The 12,554-nt window shown below is 33.7% G+C and overlaps 1 protein-coding gene across 2 annotated transcripts in view; it reads right to left on the bottom strand.

Moving 5' to 3' along the window:
* Positions 1 to 12,554, bottom strand: part of LOC118191244 (serine/threonine/tyrosine-interacting protein A-like) — a 94,718-nt gene that overhangs the window by 12,552 nt on the left and 69,612 nt on the right. For both annotated transcript variants that reach the window (XR_015039825.1, XM_035362045.2), the window contains exon 9: positions 3,033 to 3,105. Coding sequence is in view for 1 of the 2 variants with exons in the window: in XM_035362045.2 (XP_035217936.1) it covers positions 3,033 to 3,105 (73 nt within the window). In the remaining variant the exon portion in view is untranslated. The remainder of the gene's footprint in view (positions 1 to 3,032; positions 3,106 to 12,554) is intronic.

Genomic DNA, 12,554 nt, shown 5'->3' on the forward strand with positions numbered 1-12,554 from the left:
TTCTTAAACTTTTTTCACTCGCAACCCCTTTTTATCGCCACGATCCCATAATATTTATGAAAATTTTGTGGGACCCCCATAAGCATTACTCGAATCTGCCTTATGCATGAGTGAAACTGTCAATTTTTTTAACTTGTAATATACTATTGCAGTTTTAGGTGGATTTCTTACTTACATAACTGTGGGAAAAATGTATTTCCTTGAAAAACATTCATAATCTTTATTTTCTAATTTTAAAACATAGAACAATGTGAAAATTTTAAATAAGTAGCAGGCAGACAAAATGACAGCGTCATGTGAGTAAAATGAATGTTTATATTATAAAAAGAATGCGTTGAAACGTTTTCGTTTTTTAATTTGTCTGCATTGTCTTTATCTATTTTCAGATACATTGTGTAAAAATATTTGGTAATTGTAAAATTATTATAATAAGTTAAAGAAATATCAAAACTGCTAAAATTTTTGGCGAACCCCAGTTTAAGAAACTGTTCTAGAAAGTTCAAATGCCAGTTCTATAATTATCTACAAATAACTGATATGGCAAGCCATTTTTTACATTTATGGAACCTTTGAGCTATACAAAACTGTCACAGCATATCAAACCTGGCAGAGACATATGTGCAAACATGATATTTCAAGCATGAAAAGCTGCTATCTTATGATATTTTTTTCATTTATTTTACATGTGCTAAATATTGTCCCTCCCCTTCCAGTAGCAGTTCAAGAACCTCTACATTCTCCATGGCTTCAGCACTAAGGGATAAACTTTTATGGCTATCAAAAAGTTTCTGCATGAGATGAAAGCATTTTAAGTTTTATAACATTTCTGCTGAGTGCTAATTTCATTCTTTATACAACTATTTATGCATAGCATCATTTTCATCTTTTTTTTATTTATCATCATTACAGCAGTATGATGCTATAATGATACTAAATATTTACCTTTTATTAAATTTCTCGAGTGCATTTATCTTTCTAATCATGTCACCACAATGAAAGTCCATACCATGGCAAATATGCTAAACTTTGCTTCTTATTTCCCATCTAAGCCTTCTGTGAGACTTTTCATATTCTATGTTTGAATTAAAAGAAATAGTGGAATAGAGATGTCGTTTTACATAAAATCTAATTAGAGATTTTCTCAAAAACATACTTCCTCCATAACCCAAGGATCTGTATCTTTATTATTTTTTAATACTGCATTTCTACTTAAAATTTTAATACATCTGATTGAATTATTAACTTAGGCAAAGTATATAAGGATTTTCTTGTTTCGACCAAGGACCTTGTACCTCTCTTCCCTTAACACTAACCTCTCACTTTTGACCTGACAGATTTTTAAGTGTGCTCAGGCAATAAGACACTACAATTACAAATATTCATGCATTATTAAGGATCTAAACTTGGAGGCAATGGCATAAGAATCTGACAGCTCGTACTACTTACCATACAATTCAGGTATCTGAAATATCATTGCAGCTAGTTCAAACTGATACCTTAAATATGGTCCCATTACATGCAGGCAAGTTTTAAAGTATCATCTCATAAAAGTATAAATGTCCAATTACATTTTAAAAAAGTACTGATTCAGGTTCTCAAATCAAAAATATATAATACTGAAGTAACGAACGATACTATCTCCTTTGCAAATTATACAATAATAAATGCTAGAGAAACAGCATTAAAAAAAATAATTTTACAAATCTCAGTTCCAAAACTGCTAATAAGAAATGCTGCCTAATTTATAAAGACATGCACTATACAAATTTTTACCTTTTGCACCAAAAGGAAAAATTAAACTATTTTTACCTCAGAAAGGGCAAATCCCCAGCATATAATGCTCTGGAGCAGAATATTTTAAAAGCATATCAATGTGAAGTTGCATATCTAATTTTCTTCTAAAATTTGTTAACTTTTAAAATTTTTGTAACGAAAAGCAGCAATTTAAAAACATTTTGTAATTCATTCTGTAGATTATAATATTTTAGGTAAGTTTTTCTAAATAATTAGACCTCAAGTACATTTAGATATTAATCGAATGACGAAAAAAATTGTTAAAAGGGCAAAAAATACATTAAATGTGAAGTCAAAATGAAAGTTATTTTAATTTCAAGCTCTTAACACTTTCAAGACCATAACGTCCCAAACGGCCTTTCATTCAAATGACCACAAAAGGCCGAAATTCCGATGTTGTTTTCTTTCCTCCCCTAACATATGCAGTAGCAGGTGCAGTTTCCTGAACTGCATTGTATCAGTTATTGTAGACAATTTGCCCTAAAAGAATTTATTTGTGGTTTCTTATTTTTATTTGTTAGAAGTAGAAAGGATGTCATATGAAATCTTCACTCTTCTTTGTACATTAATGGATGGGGAGGAGAGAAAATTGCTGTGACACTCTAAAACCATTTTGGGTGGTTCAGTATTTTAACATACAGGTTAGTGAAGGCTTCGGTTTTTAAAGAGTTAAGAGAGAGATCAGCAAAGCGTTTGCATAGAATGCCTGTAAACATCTTAAGCAAAGAAAAATGAAAATAATAATAATAATAATAATTATAATAATGATAGAACTATATATGTATGCATTCAGCTAGATCTCAATTGTGTCAGGGTTTCATCTTTACATTTAGAGTAAATCTGAAGCCACACTTAAAAAGCGCATAAAAGATAAAATGAGTACGTTTTCAGCTTTTGTTACAAATTGCACTAATGCATATTTCGGAAGTAATTAAAAGAGGTTCATTTATAAATCACATCACTGAACATGAAGATGACATCTCCAATACCAAGATTAATCCCACCATTGTGCTATTTAGGTTGTCAGTTATATATCAGCACATATCTGCAAATATTAAAAATTCAGCTAAAAGTTTAATAAATTAAACAGCAAAACACTACAAACACAAGACGTTATGATCATATACATTGAATTATTTTTTGATACATAAACAGTGTCGGCAAAAATACTGTTCAGCTGAACAAAAAATTTAAATATTTCTTTAAATTACATAAATAAACAAATAAGAATAACCTACTTTTAGCTGTTGCATAAAACCTTCATTTGGACATATGCAAAGTCTCTTATTTAATACTAATGTAAAGGCATCTCTGAAAGGGAAAAAAAATCAAGTAACTCCTCTGCAATTAAGTATTCATAAATGCTACTCTGGATATTTTAAAATAGATATATTTAAAAACATACATCAATCTTGATAGGGTCCAACAGATGGCTTTTTAACTTTTTTCTTTAACTAATCATGTATCATATAAAGTAAACCCTTTCTGAATAGAGGGGGGTATTATGTCATTAACATATAGAATGCACGGCAAAATCAAAATCATGTTCTGAACTATGTTGGGTACGGTTCAAATTAAAAAAATATGTATAATTTAAACAAAACTAAACATTGTTGTATTTAAAAAAGGAAAATGAAATAAAAATTAATTGCAAGGATTTTTATTACTGCTTAGCAAGTACAAGGGGTGATCAAATGAAAATGTACGAAACGACGTAAAAACGCAACAGTTAAATATTTGCATATTCCGCCATGGGAAAACGTAGTGAGACATCTCGGGATGCGATTGAAGTCTCTGACTGGGATCGGAGCATGCGCAGGAGAGAGCAGAGGCTCTTATCAAAATCGGCGTCCAAATGATGCGGCAGTCCGGATGAGGACAGGATGGCGTTCGCATTGCAAAATTTGACGACTGAGGAGCAGCGAGGTGTTATCCGATTTCTGACAGCAGAAGGTGAGAAACCGGCAGCTATTCATCGCCAGATGATGACAGTTTACGGGGAGAAATGTGTCTCTGACAAGTCTCTCAGAAAATGGAGTGCCCTTTTTCGTGCAGGCCATGAGAGTGTGGGTGATGACCCGAGACCAGGCCAGGCAAACACTGTCATCACGAGCGATCTCATGGACAAGGTGGATTCCATGTGTTTGGTCCACTGAAGAAACACCTGAAAGGGAAGCGCTTTAACTCGGACGACGTACTCAAGGACTCTGTGAAGGACTGGATCTCGTCCCGGCCACAGGAATTCTGAGAACAAGGAATCCTGTGGCTTGTTCATCAGTGAAATCGTTGTGTTCAGGCCTATGGTGAATATTTTGAATAAAGTCTACATTTGTACCCACCGTGTCGTTTTGTACCTTTTCATTTGATCGCCCCTTGTAGGTACACGATACAATCACTTTTTTAAAAAAAAGCTGGTGATTTTTGCTTGGGATAAAGATCAACACAACTCTAAAAGCTTCATGGTGAAGCACATAGGTTTTCAACGCCTCTCATAAAATGTCCTCATCTTTTTTCATCTCTATTGCAAAATCAGTCATTTGTCATTTCTTGATCATTATTCTCAATTAATTCTTTGATTTCTCGTACTTCCATATCTGAAAATACTCCACTGTAATTTGCTTTTGCAATATCTATGGTTTTTTTTTTTGGGGGGGGGGAGGGTTCACCTTCAATTTACGGAAACCCTTTAAAACTGTAAACAGTTTCTGGCCAGAATTGATGTTAACAAGCATTCAGTGCTGATATATTCAGTAGTTTCCAAGTGAGTTAAATCATTTTTATGCATTGGCTTATACTGAATTGCTTCCAAAATACCAATGACACGTCATACTTTCCTTCATTTTTTTATTGGGGCGCAAACATGCCTGACACAATAGGCTTTGAATGTTTCTATGACACCTTGTTCAAATGGTTGGATTGGAGGTTGGTTAGATGGGAGGAATAAAACCTTTATATTTGGATGTAAATGTTTTATGAAAGCTTCAGCATCAGGTTTTTTAACATTATCAAGATATAGGAGAAATTAAAGTTCAGGTTTTGTTGTTCAAAGTATTAGCAAAGAGGGCTTTTGTTACCTAAGCTTTTTTTTATTTCACCTCCTCACAATGGCAATTGCCTAAAATTTTTTCTTTGCAATGCACATGGCAACATAGCTCCATCTCATCTCCATAAGTAAGATTCATTTATAACCAGTTGTCCTGCAAACGATGAAATATGCACACCATTTTTCACTTTTCTGACACGTCAAAAATTTGTGCCTTTTTGCTGCTTTATCATCCTCATTCTTTCTCTGTGATGTCATACTGAATTTCTGCAATTAAAAAATATAAAAGAAAAGGGGATGAGGTAAACACTGATAACTATGTATTTACAACCCTGGCTAATACAGTATAAAGTCTGATATTCGGACTCGTCGAAACTTCGGCGATTCCCGATTTGGAATTTTTCCAGATATTAGATCATCAGTTTAAATCTAGAAAGATGACATGTAGAAATTATAAAATTAAAAATATGAAATCATGAAGCTTTTATGATCTAAACGGTATCAAAATTTACAAAAAAAAAAAAAAAAAAAAAAAAAAAAAAAAAAAAAAAGCAACATCTGTTTACTTTATTAAACATTTCTTTCAATGTAATTCTTTTTTTTTTTTTTTTTTGTGTGTGTGTGTGTGTGTGTGTGTGCTAATTTTTTCTCCGTAATTCAGACATAATTTCTTGTTCAGTTACAAAGTTCCATTGTTCAAGTCCTGTAATTGCTGTCGAGAATCCCGATACAGCATTCCTTGGAGCAGTTCAGGTTTTCAAACAAACATCCATCTTTTGTGATCATTTCCGAGGAGAACAATACCATCCACTTTTAATCCCTTAATCTACAATGACGGGCATAGCCCGCGTACGATGGTTGGGCCAGAAGTGAATTTTACGTGGAATATTTGATACGCAATTACAGTCTGATGCAATAATTGTGGTAGACGCAAGTACACTGGTTATCATAAATTAAGGAAAAATCACAAAAAATAGCAATAACTCATTCAAAAATAAGCCAAACCGTGTAAAATTTGAATATGTTGCCACATAAGAGTAGCTGAGTAAAACTGAAATACGCAAATTAGTGGCACTGCACTCAGAATACGTCATCTGCGAGGAGCATAAAAGTCCATGTTTGAGAGCAAGCTCACATATTTCACTGCGATAGTGACATCAGAAATCTGAGATAGCCAATTTGTTACAATGACCTCCAGGCATCATTTGCCTGCAGAACTGCAATGGAGAGCCATTGGGAGACTATAGAGGCAGGACAAAGTCAAACAAAAGTGGCCAGATGGCTAAATGCGAGTCCTTCTGTGGTTCATAGACTTTGGAAGCAATTTCAAAACACAGATTCGGCACCAACAGTAGGAGGTTCAGCCAAGGACGGCCAACTGTTACGACGAGCGCAGATGACCGATATTTGACATTATGTGCACTCAGGAATAGAACCGCTACTCCGACTCTTCTTAGATCATCCCTTGCTGCAGCCACCGGAAGGTTCATGTCAACGTCAACTTTGCGTAGAAGGCTTCACGAAGGTGGTCTGTATGCGGGGCGACCAGCCATTTGTGTGCCGCTCACGTCACGCCATAGGAGGGACCGTTTTCAGTGGCCATGACATGTCCACTGGACGCCTGATCAATGGAGGGCTGTTCTCTTTACAGATGAGTCTAGGTTTAGTCTAGAAGGCGACAGTGGGCATTATTTGATAAGGAGAGAACCTGGAACCCGTTACCATCCGTGAAAGAGATGCATACGGAAGAGGAAGTGTCTGTGTTTGGGGGGGCAACTCTGGGTGGACGCACAGACCTCCATGTTTTTCCAAGGAGAACCGTGAATACTCATGTTTATAGAGATGACATCCTTGATGCTTATGTGCGCCCATATGCTGGGGCAATAAAGGATGCTTTCCTGTTACAGGACGACAATGCAAGACCACACAGGGCTCGCATCAATATGATTATCTTCAACAGGAAACAATTAAGCGCATAGAGTGGTCAGCTTGATCTCCGGACTTGAATCCTATCAAGCACATTTGGGATGCTTTAGGGAGACGTCTAGCTGCTCTCAATCTGCCCCCTTAGACCCTTTCTGCACTTGCAACTGCTTTGCAAGAGCAATGGCTCTTGCTTCCTATGGAACTGATAGACTGCATAATTGAAAGCATCACACATTGCTAAATGTGCTGTATTGCTTCTAGAGGTGATTATATTCCATCTTGAAGGTACTTTTACTATAGCAAACTGACATCTTCGATTTGTTCATTTTATACATGTGCTAATTTCTATACTACCATAATTGTCTGGTAATTTCATTTTATGTTATTTGATAGCTTACTATGTATTGTATATTGTGGGTAAGTTTCATAAAATTCTACATGTAACTTTTTTAATAATCGTGATTTTTCCTTAATTTACAGGGTTCATAGCCACATTTTAGTTAAAAAAATAAGCACCTATAAGCACTTTTCAAGCACATTTTAAGAAAGAAAAATAAGCACCTGTCTAATTACATTATACACAACGGCATAACCTAAAAGAAAAATTAGACCTTGCAATTTAAAATATGAGCAATGCAATATTTATTGAGAGAATGAGCAACCATGGAAAACAATTAACTTTTTTTTTTTTTTAATTTTAAACGACAGTTCAATTTACAGAATTAGTTTAGAATGAGAGAAAAAAAAAACTATGCAGAACTAAACTATATTACAAGATTTAATGATGAAATTTCAGTTCAAAATATAGAAAATAAATAATAATAAGCCATATTAATTGTATTCACTTGGCACCTAATAATAAATACAATTTATTTTTCCACTCATATTAATATTTAAATAATTTAACTTAAATCAAAATTCTGAACATTTTCTAAATTTTCATTGCATAACAGTTTTCCCTTAACATATATTCCAAGCAAAGTAATTTAAGTAAAAAAAAAAAAGGAACATTTCTGAAATCAGGAGACGGAAAACTGCTTCATGCAGTCATCCTTTAACAGTAAAAGCTTAACTAACCCGCATACTTGAAAATTGCCAAATATTTCGTACAGTCGAGCGTAACTGGAAAAAGAGGAGGGGGGAGATTTTAGCCGTTCTTTAGATTTCTCGGCTAAATAAATGATTTTGACATTTCGATATGTGCATCATATAAAAATAGACCAACGGAACTGAGAAATATTCTGCTTATATTAGAAAGCACGGTCAAACTCTTTTAAGTGTTCATAAATAAATCTCAGACTGAACATCAAAATTAATTATCTCTGCAAAATATCGCAAACGTTATTGCACAATACGTGCATTCTTCCATCCGTGATATTACGCAATCGGAATCAACAGCTGCTGGTATTTGGAAAATAAAAACTAAATAAAGGAAAAGAAAGAGACTCAACTGGGGTGTTTTTGATTCTAATTTTGAACAGACTATGTTAAATTTCCGGAATAGAATCTTCTTTGCTTGGATTGGGTAAACCGCAAAACTTTTAGTCCTATTCAATCCAGATTGGACTGTGACAAAAAAAAAAAAAAAAAAAAAAAAAAAAAAAAAAAAAAAGGCCGCTGCTTCAATATTAGAGATTTTGCGGAGAAAGGGTAGAACTTACCAACCTTCGTACTGTATAATGTATTGGCAATTAAAAAAAAGGGGGGGAAATTATTTTGACTATTCGATTACTTTCCTTTTATTTAAGCCATTCCAACACATTCCTTAGAAAGCTAATCTGTGTAAAAATACACCCATTTTTGGAAGTTTATCTACACTTCAGCAGCTACTGCAACTATATTATTATAAATATTCATACATATGCTCATAATATAAGCATAACGATCATAATAAACACGAATATGAACTGACCACGCGGAACGAGAATCCAAATTATTAAAATCTTGATAGAAATTCAAACGTGTGTAGTATTTGGGTGGGAGGAAAAGAATATCGAATGTACCGGAATTTTCTACGGCTTTCGCAATTCTTTGACCAATAGAACGATGTGCACCTGTCTGTATTCTCGCGTGCACCATAGGTTACGCTAATGCAGAGAAAGGGGGAAAAGCTTATTTCCGGGAGTATGATTCACCATCTGACGTTCCATATAAGGAAGAAAAGTTGTTTATTTAGTTTCGGCTTTGGTACGGGGGAAAAATGCGCGTTCATTAAAAAAAGCACTAAAAGCAAAAAATAAGCACTAAAAACAAAAAATAAGGGCTTTAAAGAAAAAGTAAGCACCTATAAGGGCCTTTATATTTTACTTTCAAATATAAGGACTTATAAGCACTTGTAAGGACCGCTACGAACCCTGATTTATGATAACCAGTGTATTACAAAATGTTTATTTATACAAAACTCCAAAATACAAAATTAGTAATCTGTAATGGTATGATACATTTCAAAGCATTCTGGTACATGTAACTGAACTTTACACTTTTTACACTCGTGTTCTATGTGGATTTTCTCGTTCTTGATCTGCATTCTGATTCGCTTCGGTTACAATATTGTTCCAAAATATGTCATCAAATATTAGATTAAATATATCAAATTCTCCTCTCCTTCCTCCTCATTGACATAAAGCTTCCTCTCTTATGCCAGGAGTCATCGTATAGTCCCAGATTTATGGACTATTTCTTATTTCTTTCCAAAGTAGTTGTCATCGGATGTATCATCAGTAATTATTTGCTTATACTTTCTTCGAAAATTACATAATTCGTCATGTTTACGATTGCCCGGATTAGCGTGTTACACAAGTCGTGCAAATGTCCTGAACGCTGCGCGAGCTTGTATACAATTTCGGCCCAATATCTTCGAATCTAAATCGTAGGTTAACGGGTTAATTATTTCTTTCTTACCCTTTACAGCACTTTGAAGAAAGCATACATAAAGGACTACATACATAGTTCTTCTCTAACTCACTGCTAAGTATTTACATCTTTCTATTACAGTCGTAGAATAAATTTCATCTAAATCATACACAACATAACCAGTTAAGCTTTGTAGAACATAAAGGATTTTAAAGGTGTCAAATCATCACCTTCCTCGAACAGGTAAATCAAAAGCATGTTGTTCTTTAAATTTTTATATTTACATAGAAGAAATAGAAACTCTTTGTACCTTTCACAAATGCATCAATGTGTCTCAACTTTGTTCAGAGAAGGTCCTTTAAAATTCATTAACCTCTCCCAAAATCCCCCCCCCATGACACAGTGGGAGGACTGAATTTGGCATGCAAATACATCTTTCTAAAACAGATCATACAGTTTTTCTACCTTCGATAATCTTTCGCTCAAAATCAATAGAAATGTTTGTATTCCAGCATGTTTATGCACCAAGTATAATTATTCAATAATTCTTTCCACAACTACATATTTTGAAGGTAACACTGTAGGGAATGTCTATGCCTGTAAACATGAAGAACCCAAAACTCAAGATTTCGTTCTCAAAATTCTAGTTTCATCAACAAAAACCTGAAAATTTTGCAGATCACACTTTCTTCAATTTTCCTCAAAAGCATTTTTCTGTATAAGGAAAAATAAAGAATTCTTCAACAGACATACTATCCTAATGATTTTTCTTTTTTAGGTAATAGGGTCAAAATCCTAACACCCAAGCAATTGTTCATACAATCATAGAATATTTCGAAAATCTAAATGCAAGTTTAGCTAAAATGGTTTCATTCACTCTTCACCAAAATGACAGTTCGACGACATTCTCTGTTGATTTCTCCATATCAGAACTAGGATTATTTTAAGGCCAAGTTTCTGGAGGTTTCTTCTGAAATTCAGGTTCTGTGAGATTTTAGAAGTTATAATGAATAGCATCCTCTTGATAATAATTCAGCAGGGTTTAAGATGCCTAGTATATCCCCAACATCCTGTTTTGCTGTAATTTGAATCTCTTTAACTCTTGAATAGGGACCTAAACACATTTACCTCTTATTATGATACACAGGGGAAAAAAAAAAAAAAAAAAAAACAGAAATAAGATAGATACAGAAACAAATAAAAATAGAAATGCTCTTAGTTAGTAATCTTTTGAGGTTTCAAAGGTAAATTTGTGCTCAGTGAAAGATAGTTTTGTGGCAACAGAACAGTAAAATGAAAAGTTAATCCTTCTCTTTTGAAAATTGCTCTTCAGTCGGGAGAAGGGGAAATATACATTGGGAAAAAGCAAGCTGGGGTGTAAACAAAAGGACATTTCACATTCAAAGAATTTAAAGTCCTGTTATTCTTGCTACAGTTCTCAGTAGAGGGAAGAAAACAGTATTAGCAAGCTGTAATCCAAGACAGAGACAAATTGAAAAGAAATGGTGGTGAGATCAATATACCATCTCACAATAAAGTGAAAACTTGCATCATTCTTAATTCTCAGTTGGACTGAGTAGGACGGGACATCATTTTTGTTAGGAGCAAAAAGAAGTGCAATTCTGTACACTCGCTATTCCATAATCATAATGTGCCGCTAGAAGCAAAACTAACACCATAGTTCAAATTGAGATATACTTTTATTTAAAAGTCCACTGTTTGAATGCCAAAATGGGCCTAATTCCACTTTGTTGGCTTGGTGTTTGACTAAAAATTAAATATGAAACATACTTTTAAACAAGCTCACAGTCAACCTTTAGGACTCAATGCTAGAATATTACAACTAAACAATATTTTTGTTACCATTCTACAAAAGATAAATTTAAAGTGCATAGTATTAATTTTCATAAACAGTTGTGAAAGGTAAGAAATTTTGCAGACATAATTTTCATATATGCATATATAGAGAGAGATTGACAACTGAAAAATATTTCATTAAAAATGCAGCAGAACTAATATGAATAAAAGAGAAAACACAACGGTTTACTGAGTAAAGCAAAACATGAGGGTTATCTGCCCAAGGAAAGGGATGTCTTCTTAAAGGACTATCTAAAGAGAACTGGATTATATCCATGTCACACATGCGGAAAACAACAAAAATGTCCATGCAGCCAGCCCATTCGCCTGGAAGCAGATCCAGATCAAGCTATCAGCTATGAGCAACTCTAGTACTTGGCTGCTGCTAGCCTCGAAAAAATAATACAAAACAATTTACCAAAAGTGGTACCCTATTTAAGATAAAAATAACAGAAACAAAAAAGGAACATGAAACATAAAATTGTTAATCAATTCTGAAATAGAGGTAAATCAAAATAAAACAATAAAAATAAAAATATTTATAATCAGTTGGCCAATATCAACATAGCTAATCAGGTTTAGGTTTGCCAGAAAATGGTAAGGGAAGGCAGGGTTGCCACATTTGGTGAGAAATCACCTATTTGACGACAAAATCAGTGATACGCGATAGATGGATGGAGAACCTTCTGGAACAAATTGCAGGGTTGCCACTCAAACAGAAGAATGAAATTCCCCAACTTTTCTAGGTGTGTTTTAAGAAAATTCCAGTCTATCCACGTAATGGATTAATTATGGTATTACTTGAAAATTCAAAAATTTGCCAATTATATATATTATATATATATATATATATATAATAATAATAATCCCCAAAGCATTACTATTATAATAGGAGTGATTTTCTCCACTCAAGATTGAGATTAGAATCGGCCTAATCTGGATTAAAAAATGTCTTTTTTAGCACACATTTTGCAGCTAAACGAAAGAAAGAAATCTATTTAATGATATTTTAAAATAAATCCAGGCATTTTATATTTATTTAGCAACATACATAAGCAAAAAACATGTGCATTAAATTTTG

Source organism: Stegodyphus dumicola, chromosome 2 (genome assembly GCF_044657685.1).
Source record: "Stegodyphus dumicola isolate Sdum_Otavi_A_Nest chromosome 2, ASM4465768v1".
NCBI classification, from domain to species: domain Eukaryota; kingdom Metazoa; phylum Arthropoda; class Arachnida; order Araneae; family Eresidae; genus Stegodyphus; species Stegodyphus dumicola.